Raw genomic sequence first — 11,338 nt, 5'->3', positions numbered from 1 at the left:
TGTGAACTACTGTTCCTGGTGGGATACAGGAAGTTTTATCATTTTATCTGTCCACAACCTTAATTTTCATTAGTGCTATATCTGTTTTATTTCCAAGCCAGGACTTTGCATAGCCTGTCTGAGTTTTAATAGCACTTCCAGCCTTTGTGCCACCAGGCTTCTAGCCTTACCGATGTGGATTCATCACTCCATCTCTGAAACCTCAGCAGCCATCCCTGTGGGGAAACTTACACAGCCATGATTTTTCAGTGCCCATCATAGAACATCTAAGACTATGTAAAACAGGCAAAAAAAAGTCCCAGGGCTTCCCAGGTGGTGCAGTGGTTGAGAATCTGCCTGCTAATGCAGGGGACATGGGTTCGAGCCCTGGTCTGGGAAGATCCCACATGCCACGGAGCAACTAGGCCCGTGAGCCACAACTACTGAGCCTGCGCGTCTGGAGCCTGTGCTCCGCAACAAGAGAGGCCACGATAGTGAGAAGCCTGCGCACCGCGATGAAGAGTGGTCCCCACTCGCCACAACTAGAGAAAGCCCTAGCACAGAAACGAAGACCCAACACAGCCATAAATAAATAAATTAAAAAAAAAAAAAAAAAAGTCCCAGATGGTGTCTAAATCCCCAAAGAGCTCTCGATCTAATGGGAAAGCCAATAAGACAGAAAGGGCATAAATCAGATGTTAAATTGTGACTTAGTAGGATATACAGAAGGCTGTAAAAGGGAAGGAAGTTTCTCGTGAGTAGCTGCCCAGAAAGGTGGGATTGGTGCTCTAACTTGAAAGGTGAGTAGGATCTCAGATGGCCGTGGAGTCCAAGAGCTGCCCCGGGCAGAGGGAACAGAGTAGCAGGTGAGGAGCTGCAGCTGAGTCCGAGATTCGCGAGGCTGGAGTAAGGGACTAGGACTCCCACTCCGCCCTCTGACCCCAAGGGGCCTGGCTTGGCTGCTTTGTGCCTCAGGTGGGGCCCAGACAAAAATGGCTTGTCAGTCTGTCCTGAGTATCCAGAGACTTGGTTAGGAGGATAATGGGAACAGATGAGAGCTGCTACTTTGGCCAAGGGAGGGTCTGGGTGTGTTAAGAAACCCCGTTGAAGTCTGTTGGGGTCTCCAGGGATGGGAGGGCTTCAGAACCAGAGGAACAGACATAATAGGCTAGTCAGCTTGTCCAGAAAAAAAGGCAGTCTCAAGATTTTTTAAGAATGCTTAAGGGCTTACCTGGTGGCGCAGTGGTTAAGAATCCGCCTGCCAATGCAGGGGACACGGGTTTGAGCACTGGTCCTGGAAGATCCCACAAGCTGCGGAGCAACTAAGCCTGTGCGCCACAACTACTGAGCCTGTGCTCTAGAGCCTGAGAGCCACAACTACTGAGCCCGCGAGCCACAACTTCTGAAGCCTGCACACCTAGAGCCCATGCTCCACAACAAGAGAAGCCACTGCAATGAGAAGCCCGTGCACCGCAACGAAGAGTAGCCCCCGCTCGCCGCAACTAGAGAAAACCCATGCGCAACAGTGAAGACCCAACGGAGCCAAAATAAATAAACTAATTAATTATATAAAAATCTATATATTTAAAAAAAGAACGCTTAAAAATCCCACAAAATACATATTTCTACAAACACCTAAAATTAGGGCCTTATTTTAGATTAAAAACTGCCCTCCTGGTCCTCCAAACCCTAGGGTGTAGCTGGATGTTGGGAACTGGGAAAAGGGGGGCTTGGTGAGCTGGCGATTGCTCAGGCCCACCTTCCCCCACGACAGGTGATGCTCGTCTTCACTCCCTCCCCACCTCTTGATTGGGAAAATCCTCTTCCCCACAGCCTGGACTTGTCACCTTGCTCCTGGTTTCTTTTTTCTTTTTTATAAATTTATTTATTTATTTATTTATTTTTGGCTGTGTTGGGTCTCGTTTCTGTGCTAGGGCTTTCTCTAGTTGTGGCAAGCGGGGGCCACTCTTCATCGCGGTGCACGGGCCTCTCACTGTCGTGGCCTCTCTTGTTGCGGAGCACAGGCTCCAGACGCGCAGGCTCGGTAGTTGTGGCACACGGGCCTAGTTGCTCCGCGGCATGTGGGATCTTCCCAGACCAGGGCTCGAACCCGTGTCCCCTGCACCGGCAGGCAGATTCTCAACCACTGCGCCACCAGGGAAGCCCCAGCTCCTGGTTTCTTTAATCACAGCGTTCAAGAACCTGAAATACTCACGCATAGGTGCCAAGTGAGACAACTTTCTCCATGCAACAGCGCCTTTTTCCTCCCTTCGCAACTAACTTCCACAGGGACCCCATGACACCTGCTCTCACGGGGAGTGCCCCGTGTTTCTTGCTCCGCTTCCTGCAGCCCTCCCGCCCGGACTCCCTCCCTGTCAGGCCCTCCCAGCTGTGGTTCCTGCCGCCTCCACCTAGCCTGGGCTCGGGTCTTCTGCCTTCAGCCCAAGCCTCCCTGTAACCACGCGCATTGATTTCTTTCTTCCGTTCCTCCCACCTAAAATCTCCTTTCTCCCCAGTTGAATTGTACCCATCCCACCAGACCAGCTTCACATCCTCACTTATTCCCTGAAGGCTTCTCTGGCCGCTGTAGCCCTAAGTTTTCTCTGAGCTCTCCGTTCCACACGCTTTAGCCCTTTCACTCTCCCCTGATTGCTGCGCGTGAACCAGTCTTGTCTCTGCAGCTGTATTGTAGGGCCCTGGGGGGTGGGGGGGCGCGGTGCGCTGGGCTCCTCCTGACGCTCCCCAGCACTGAGCCCCCAGCTCCGGGTGCTGCCGGAGTGCAGGGCGTGAACCCTGACGGTGATACAATGGGAGGTGATAGTGTGGGGAAGGGGGCTGGCGGGGGGCTTCTTACTCAGAGACGGGAAATCCCTGGGGGAGAGGAGGGAGCAATTAGGCTCTTTCTGGATTAACCCAGAGCCCCAGAGCGCCTTCTGGGTAGGGTTGGGCCAGGCCCCTCCCCCGCTCCCAGGTGCTGGCCCCCAGCCCCACCTGGCAGGCAGCTGACTTCTTAAAAGTCCACGCGAGGCGCGGGAGGAGGCCACCGGGAGGAGCGGGAAGATGAGCGCTGAGCATGGACAGGCGCAGCAGCCTGCGGGCCGGAGGGGCCGGAGTTCTGGAGACAAGAAGTCCAAAAAGCGTGGCCGGCGCAAAGAAACCTACTCGATGTATATCTACAAGGTGCTGAAGCAGGTGAGAGCGGGGAGGTAGCGAGCGCGTGAAGAGTGCTGGCAGAAGAGCCGGCAAAGGGCACTGGATGGAGAGCCCGGGGCGCAGTTTACTTGCGGCACCGAGGCCCCCGAGCCCCTCTGGAGGGGGTGGGCACTTAATCTCGGAGGTCCCCGCAACCGCTCAGCGTCTGTCGTGTCTGTCGTGACCTGTGATGTGCAGGAGGCAGTTCAAACATGCTGCCACCACAGTCCCGAGGCTTACAAGGCTTCTGGACAGACCAGATTATTAAGTGGAACGTTAGGTGGGACATAGTTAAAGGAAGACCACAAAAAAGTGCCGGGCTGAAGGTGACCAGGTGCCAAACATAGGCTGGCACAACGAGAAGTACTAGTTAGTAGTGGCTAGAGTGAGGATACTAGTTACTGGTGGCTAGAGTGCGGGGCGGTGCGTGTGAACTACAGCCTTGGGGAAGCCTTCCAGACGGGCGGCACTCAGTCTTCGGGGGGCCAAGGGGTTGGTCTACCTTACAGTTAAGGAACCCCAGATACATAAAGGCTCAGTGGGGTGACTGAGTCCCATGACCTGACAGCAGCGGACGTCTGGTCCCCCTGGCTCTGGGGGGTTAGGGGTGGGTTAGTCCCACCCCTAACCCACACGTGTGCTCTGCTTCTCCCAGCACACCTGTGAGAGGTACCTACTCCTGGGACGCTCGCCCTGGCAGGCATCTGGGGGCACTCATGTACCCAACCAGTGTGTCTAGAGGATCCCGGGCAACCTGGCCTCAAACACTCTGCCCTGCTCAGCAGAGCCGGGGCCGGGAGGACGGAGGGGTGGCTGGGCTGCGGGCCCTCAGCCTCCCCAACCTGCCTGGGCCTCACCCCTTGTTAGATGAGACCGCAGACTGGAGCCTGTCTCCGGTCTGAATCCCCGGGTCTCTGGAATGCTCTCGTGGGGTGGGCCCGGCACCCATGTGGATCGGCCAAAGGGCAGCAGCAGAGAAGACGCCCGTGTCCTGAAGAAAGCGGGGGTGGGAGCGGGTATCAGTGAGCCCGGCAGCTTAGCCTAACTTTTCGGCTCAGAGCTCGTGCCGGGAGGGTTGGAGCGGGGCTGGGCTGCCGCGTGCGTCCCCCGTGCGGTGGGGTGAGCCGCTGTCCCTCCTCTGCAACCCTGAGGGGGACAGGATGTGAAGACAACACGCAGGGGTCAGGCTGAACCCACGCGGTACAGGCTCAGGTTTCCGGCTGTCACGTCCGGGGCACCAGAGGCGGTGGGCAGAGCGGGGGGCTGGGCGAGGAGCCCGGGCTTAGTTCCCTGGCCACCACCTGCTTGACGTGCCTCATCAGGCAGTCGCTTACCTCTCATTTACAGAGAAGCAAAAATCCGCCTAGTCACATTTTAGGACTGTTATGAGGTCCCTACCGTTTGTTTTACTAGAGGTCACCTAGTTCAAAAACTTCTGTGACAGAAGAGGAAACAGGCCCGGAGGAAAGTGCCATAGTACGGTGACTCATGGGACAGCCACAGAAGCCAGGTCTCCTCACTCCCAGTCTGGTGCTGAGACTGTGTCCTCTCTGGAAAATAATGTGGTCACGATTTACCAAGTTATGTGCACAAGCCCTCTAGGAACTTCTAGGAATAACCTTCATTGTGCTCATACAACTGTTCAAAGACAGATTTATTATAACACAATGTAATACCAAAACAAAACCCCTAAATGTCCATTAAGAGAGGAATGTATAATATAAACTACGATTCGTCCATACTATGGAACACTCTGCAAATGCATTAAATGAAAAAAGAGAGGTAGCATTGCTTATCTCTTGCAGTTGGGAGAAATTTTTTTTTTTAACTTGGATATAGTAGTAAAAAAATAAATCCCTATTTCCATGTCTCTCGGCCTCTGGAAAGAGGCTGGTAAGGGGGACTTGCAGCCCCCAGCTTGGGGCTGGGGCTTGGGGCAGAGTCCCCGTGTTAATCGACTGGTCCTGCCGCTTCCCCAGGTGCACCCTGACATCGGCATTTCCTCCAAGGCCATGAGCATCATGAACTCGTTCGTGAACGATGTGTTTGAGCGGCTGGCCGGCGAGGCCGCCCGGCTGGCCCAGTACTCGGGCCGAACCACACTGACGTCCCGGGAAATCCAGACAGCCGTGCGCCTGCTGCTTCCAGGGGAGCTGGCCAAGCACGCTGTGTCCGAGGGCACCAAGGCCGTCACCAAGTACACCAGCTCCAAGTGACCTGGGGCCCAACCTTAATAAAGGGTGAACTGCTCCCTCGTGCCGTGGTGATTTGAAAAAGGGATAGGTGAAGGCAAGGTGTGATGGGGGGCAAGGGTGTCATCACTTTTTTGGCTCCCAAGGTGGAAGAACGCTTATTCAGACCTTTAAAAACTGCTTTCTGGGTGGGCCTCGTGAGGGACATGTGAGTGTACATGTAAATGTACAACGTTCTCATTCTTAGTGAGATGAAGTCCGACTTGGTCTGGATTAGAACCCTGGGTCTACTGCTAGCTGTTTCCATCATGCCCTCGCTGGGCCTGAAACTCCATGCGTGTTACTCTCGCAGGCCATGGTTTTGTGATGCCGTTTCCGGCACACCATCACTTTTGTCCTGTGCCAGGCACAGGGGCTACACAGGTCTATTCTTCAAGACACAAAAATGAAAGGCCCAAACCAGCTTCTAAATAACCAATTGGGATCTCTAAGATGTTTCATTTCCCCCTAACGCTTTCTTCCCCTTAACTTCAGAACAAATTGGTGAGAATGTTTTTGAGACTCCTAACTTTTCTTTACCAGTTTTATTTTGAAAAATCTCAAATCCATTGAAAAAAATTGCAAAAATGTGCAATGACCACATGTATGTCCTGCACCTAGATTCACCACTTAACGTGTGGCCACATTTGCCTTTTCTTTCTCATTCAGCCTCTGAGGCGGTGGGGTGAAGGGGTGGGGTTTAGTGAACAGCCCCAAATCCCTTACGTTCCCTTTGTAATTTCAGCTTCTTGTACTGAAAAGGCTCACTGTAATGATGGCTGAAGTGTGGCCCTACATACTTCACACGTGTTTCTTCCTATGTCAAGCCTACCGTGGAGATGCCAAGAGATGAGAACTAATTATCCACACTTTGGTCCCACAGCCAGAAAGGGGCAGGCTCGGGAGACGTGGCCCAGGAACCTCGGCTCTTCCCCACTCCCGCTGTGTTTCACACCTGGCTACTCAAGGTGTGATTCAGAGGCCAGCAGTATCTGTGACACCGGGGACCTTGTTAGAAATGCAGGATCTTGGCCCCAGCTCAGAGCGCAGAATCAGAACCTGCATTTCGACAAGATCCTCGGGTAATTCATTCGCAGGCACATCACGCCTGAGAATTCCTCTCTGGCTGCTCTGAGCTGCTGCCTGTCTCCTCCCACTGTCCTTTGCCCCGTGCCTTATGTATAAGTGACTTATGACGTATGACTTGTTCACAAGTCCCTACTGGACACTGAGCTAAAAGCTCACCCCAGCTGACCAGGGCCAGGCTGCTGCTGTGTTTCGTATTTTCCAAAGAGCGTTCTCATGAGCCGGGAGCAGTGATGGGGAAACCCACAGAGGGCTCAAAATGAGCCCCAAACCCCACTGAGTCCCACCCACTACTCTTAATGTCATTCTTTACGAGGGTATAGCTTACTCAAACAGAGTGAACTACCGTCAGACCCCAGGGAAACAGGCGCGCTTGTGCTCACTTTAAGGGGGAAGAGTGGGGAATTCCCTGGCGGTCCAGTGGTTAGGACTCCGCGCTTTCACGGCGGCCGTGTGCCCGGTACAGTCACATACGAGAGTAAGGAGGCTGGATCTGCATCAAGGAATACAGGGTCTCCAGCTGAGAGGTACAGTTGGAGTAATGCCTTTAGGACTGCTGTCCACCCAGAGCCTCCCAGTTTACAGGGTGACCTCAAATGAAGCCCATTCTTTCATTTGACGCTCACAAGGGAGGTAGCCACGGCGGACCCGCGCTCTGCCCTGGCCAAGGCTTGCTAACAAGGGAGCTGGTGCCCCCCAAGCATGCTGCCTCCAGGACATCCTCTAAGTGTCCCCCGGTCTTGTACCTGCAGCCCCCTCCCCTCGCAACCTTAGAACTTTGGGAAAATGGGACAGAACTCTTAAAACTGGGCTATTCTGGCTTTGCTGGGTGGAGTCCGGGTGGAACCCCAGAAGTTCTTTGGATTCCAGGACCAGCTCACAAGGGGCAGTGTGAAGAGTGAGCCCCATGTCTGAGGGGTGAGTGAAGTGATGGGAGAGCAAAGAACAAAGTGCGTCCCTGGCTCTCAGGCTGGGGCTACTGGGCGGGGAGAAGGCCTGGTGGGGAGAGGGACCCCTGTGTGGGCCAGTCCCGGCTGGGCCCCAGACGTTCACACAGCGACCCTGCCCGCCTCTGCCTGTGGTCAGGCTTCCCTTGGACTATTAATTCCGGAACCAGGGCTCTGCTCTGGGGAAGGGACCCTTCTCTACCCTCATCCCTCACCCCCCCTTCCGCCCACCACCCTAGACCATCGCAGCCTCCCTGGGCTGCACCTTCGCCCGGAGGGCACCAGCTGCGGACTCCGGCGGGCCTCCTCCTTAGCAGGAGCCCCCAAGGGCCGTGCCCATTCTCCATCCTCCCGGCTTATCCATCAGGAGACTCCCTTCCCCAGGGACCCCAGCCCCTCACTTCCTCTAAGCCTCCGGGGTTGCTTACTGTAACTACCCTCTCACCCCCCCCGAGGGCCCCTCACTTCACTGAACGCCGCCCCGGGACCGTGCGTAACCTTAACGTCACACCTTCTGGAGCCTCGAGTTCACAGCCCTCAGAAGCCTCTGTGGAGCCCACCTCCCCTACCAGCCGGGCCCCCTCCCCTGGGGCTCAGAGCATCCCTTGCTGGCTACCTCCTCTCCAGAGCTTACCAGCGCCTCTGGGACCCCTCCCACCTCATCTTGCAAGAGCTGCTGGACCAAGAGCAGCCCCTGCTGGAACCCGTGCCCCACCGGGAGCGGCAGTCCTTCCGGTACAGGCTCTCCTCGCTCTACCTGTACTACCCGGGGCTGCTGCGCCGGTTCGACACCCTCTATGACCGGATGGTGCAGCCGCAGAAGCGACGGCTGCTGCGATGGCTGCTGTGACGGCTGCTGGACGGCGTGGCGGGCCGCGTGCTGGAGCTCAAAGACGATCTGGTTCGCGTGGACCTGTGCGAGACCCCCTGCCTGGACCAAGTGCTGCAGGACTTAAAGCTCACCCCGGTGGGCCAGCTGCGGCGACGACCATGCCCGCGGCGAGGACCATGCCCGCGCCGGCTGGGGGCGGGGACACGGGGGGAGGGCTAGCCTTGACCTCCCACTCCTTGTGGAAGCAAGCCACGTCCCAGCCAGCTGGGGGTGGGGGTGGCCTTGACCTCCTGTGGACACCCCTGGCATTGGGACATCTGCAAGGGAAGCAGGGCAGGGCAGGTCCGAGGATGGGGTATGGGAAGTGCATGTAAGTAGTTGGGGGGTAGCCGGTGAGTCAGGCTGGAGGCTCTGCCTGGCTGGGGGGACCCATGAACGCAGCTGCAGGGGGTTGGTGAAGAGAGTCCCCTAGAGGCTTGTTCCTCAAAGCGTGGTCGGCGGACCTGCAGCACCTAGGAGCTTGTGAGAGAGCCAGAACCTCTGGCTGCACCCCAAACCCACTACAGCATTCTGCACCTGCGTTTGCACAAGACCCCCAGGTGATGTGTGTGCGCCAGCACGTTCCAGAGCACAGAGCTTCTGCACCGGCCTCCCGTCCGCCCCAAGGTCATGTCTCCAAGTTTCCCCAACTAGCTGCATCAGACTCAGCTGCGGACTTGAAAAAACAAACATTCTCCAGGCCCTGCCATTCTGCTGTGGTCAGGGCCTAGGAGCCTGCATTTTAAGAGATTCCCAGTTGATTCAGATGCACAGGCAGGATTGGGACCACTGCCCGTTACCGACCGTGATCCTACAGAACTCAACTCTGGCCACGTGGTGGGGGTGAGGGAAGAGAGGGATGACTCTTGGGGGGATCTGCCCATAGCCTGGACGTTTCCCACCCCAGAGCTCTAGGATGGAAGAGAACAGCCCCAGTGTCTGTGTGTACAGCTGAAAATGGTAAGGGATTGGCCAGATGCTCTGGATTTTTATTCCCATCTCCCTCCCCCATGTTGCCCCAAAGGCAGACCTGGAGGTTCCAATTCCCAAATACTTCCAGCTGGAGCGGTCCAGCGTCCTGAGGGAGCGAGGGCATATGCTGGCAGACCTCCTGTCCAGACTAGAGCCAGTGTCCTCCGAGGAGGTAAGTCAGGGAGACACCCCCAGGAACAGAGCTGCCACCCTTCAGGACACAGAGGCCCTGCCCTGCCCTTTACCCACCTCCGAGAGCTCTCTGGGTAATCCCTGGCCCCTCATGGCTGCTCTTATGCTCCTTGTAACCTTCCAACACCAAGGTAGAGGTAGAGGGACAGGACTTGTGCACCTAGATGCTCTGGGAAAACCATACCCCCAGGATGTCTTTTGGGGGCTGGTCTCCCAGCTGCCCACCTGGATGTAAGCCCTCCCTCATTTCCTCCTCCTTTGCCCCTGCTCTGGCCAGAGCTTTCCAGTATTACCTCGGACGGAGGCCGTAATCCTACTGCAAAGGGCTGAGCGGGCCAGGCAAGGCAGGCTTCGAGCCACCTTCATGCGAGAGATTCGGAAAGAGGAGGAGCGAGATCAAAAGATTCGGGAGGAAGGGCAGCCCAGGTTCAGTCAGGACGAAGCAGCGATCATCATACAGAAGGTAACCCCCCGCCGCCCCCAACCCCACCCTCCCCACACCCAGGAGGAAGGTCAGGGTAGAGTCGCCTCCTCCAGGAAGCCTGCCTGGCTCAGGAATTGATGACAGAAATGCAGGTGCTTGGATTCTGTTGCCCCACGACTAGATATTAAGCTAGAGACCTTCATCAGTCAATAAACCTGTATATTATTTGTTCATTATTTATTCTACATCTCTATCCCCAAAAGGACTTGAAGTGGGATACCATAAAAGCCCCCAAAACAGAAAGACCATTAAAATTAGGGGAGAAAGGGAATTCCCTGGAAGTCCGGTGGTTAGGACTCCACGCTCTCACTGTCGAAGGCCCAGGTTCGATCCCTGGTCAGGGAACTAAAATTCCACAGGCTGCACCACGGCCAAAAAAACTAAAAAATAATAATAATACAAAAATAAAAATTAAAAAATTAGGAGAGAAAGATCCATAATACAGCAGCAGAACAGAGTAGACGATCGTTCCAAAAACTTTTAAGACTGTTAAAAATGAGTCACTAAAGTGTATCCTGAGCCTCCTGAGGCGAAAGGAAACATGATGAACGAAGTCGAGAACGGATGAGGTCCCCGTGTCTTTGGGGTCTGTGCCACCTGGGGTCACCCTTTACGTTAATCACACCCCATCCCACCTGACTACAGAAAACCCAGCTCTGTCTCTAGATTTCCGCGTGCCTTCTTACTGTCCTGGCGGGCGTGACTCTCCTATGTCACCTGGCAGCCCTGCTGTCTGCCCTGGCGTGGGGGCGTGGCCCCTCTAGCATCCCCCCAAGGTGCTTCTAAGCCGGCTCACTCTGGGTGGTAGTGGTTACCAGCTTGACGAGATCGGAGGCTGCCTAGAGAACTCCAGGGCAGAAAGGGCCCAGGACTGCTGACCTAGGGCTGCTGGATCTTTCTCTCTGAAATCAATCTCCTCTCCCATCTTCTTTCTCAAGTCCCAGTGCCTCAGAAGCGTCTGTTTCCTAGTCCAATACAGGAAACCTAGAACTCTTTCCCCCCAAAATGCAAAAGCAAACCAACCAACTAACAAACAACAGCCCTGAGAACACACATCCTCTCCAAATGAGGTAGATTTTTAGGTTATAAATCAGTATGCAGAGAACCCCAGCTTGAGTCCCCTGCATCTGGGTGACTGTACCCAGGTCCGGCTGCCCCACGGATGAGCAGGGCGTCCTCGCCCTCAGGAGGCGCTAAAGCAAGCCTTTGGAGAAGGAAGGTCAGCCCCAAAGCTAGAGCTTCCCTTCCCCCTGAGAGCCAAAGCAAGTCTCTTGTCCCTTTTGTCAGACATCAAGGGTATGGAAACACTGCGTTCCAGGCCCCGGGTTCCCCGCTACACCCGTCAGAGGCCCTTAATTATCGGGGGCCTTTCCTGTGCTAGTCA

The 11,338-nt window shown here is 55.4% G+C and overlaps 2 protein-coding genes across 2 annotated transcripts in view; both read left to right on the top strand.

Annotated features, from left to right (window-relative positions):
- Positions 1 to 3,039: 3,039 nt before the first annotated feature.
- H2BK1 (H2B.K variant histone 1) lies at positions 3,040 to 7,470 on the top strand (the record flags this gene model as incomplete). The annotated part of the gene is made up of 2 exons (XM_082472548.1): positions 3,040 to 3,171; positions 5,151 to 7,470. The coding sequence occupies 2 exons, from the start codon at positions 3,040 to 3,042 to the stop codon at positions 5,385 to 5,387; spliced, it is 369 nt and encodes a 122-aa protein (XP_082328674.1). The 3' UTR covers positions 5,388 to 7,470.
- A 1,168-nt stretch (positions 7,471 to 8,638) lies between these two features.
- Positions 8,639 to 11,338, top strand: part of DRC11L (dynein regulatory complex subunit 11 like) — a gene marked incomplete at its 3' end in the record, with an annotated part of 13,284 nt that continues 10,584 nt past the window's right edge. Inside the window, 2 exon segments of the mRNA XM_082471497.1 lie at positions 8,639 to 9,450; positions 9,748 to 9,933. Of these exon segments, the coding sequence (XP_082327623.1) occupies positions 9,283 to 9,450; positions 9,748 to 9,933 (354 nt within the window). The 5' untranslated portion in view covers positions 8,639 to 9,282.

Source organism: Balaenoptera physalus (assembly GCF_965194825.1).
Source record: "Balaenoptera physalus genome assembly, chromosome: 8".
Taxonomy (NCBI): Eukaryota; Metazoa; Chordata; class Mammalia; order Artiodactyla; family Balaenopteridae; genus Balaenoptera; species Balaenoptera physalus.
Note: the sequence above shows the minus strand (reverse complement) of the source record. Positions and strands in the feature narration are given on the sequence as shown.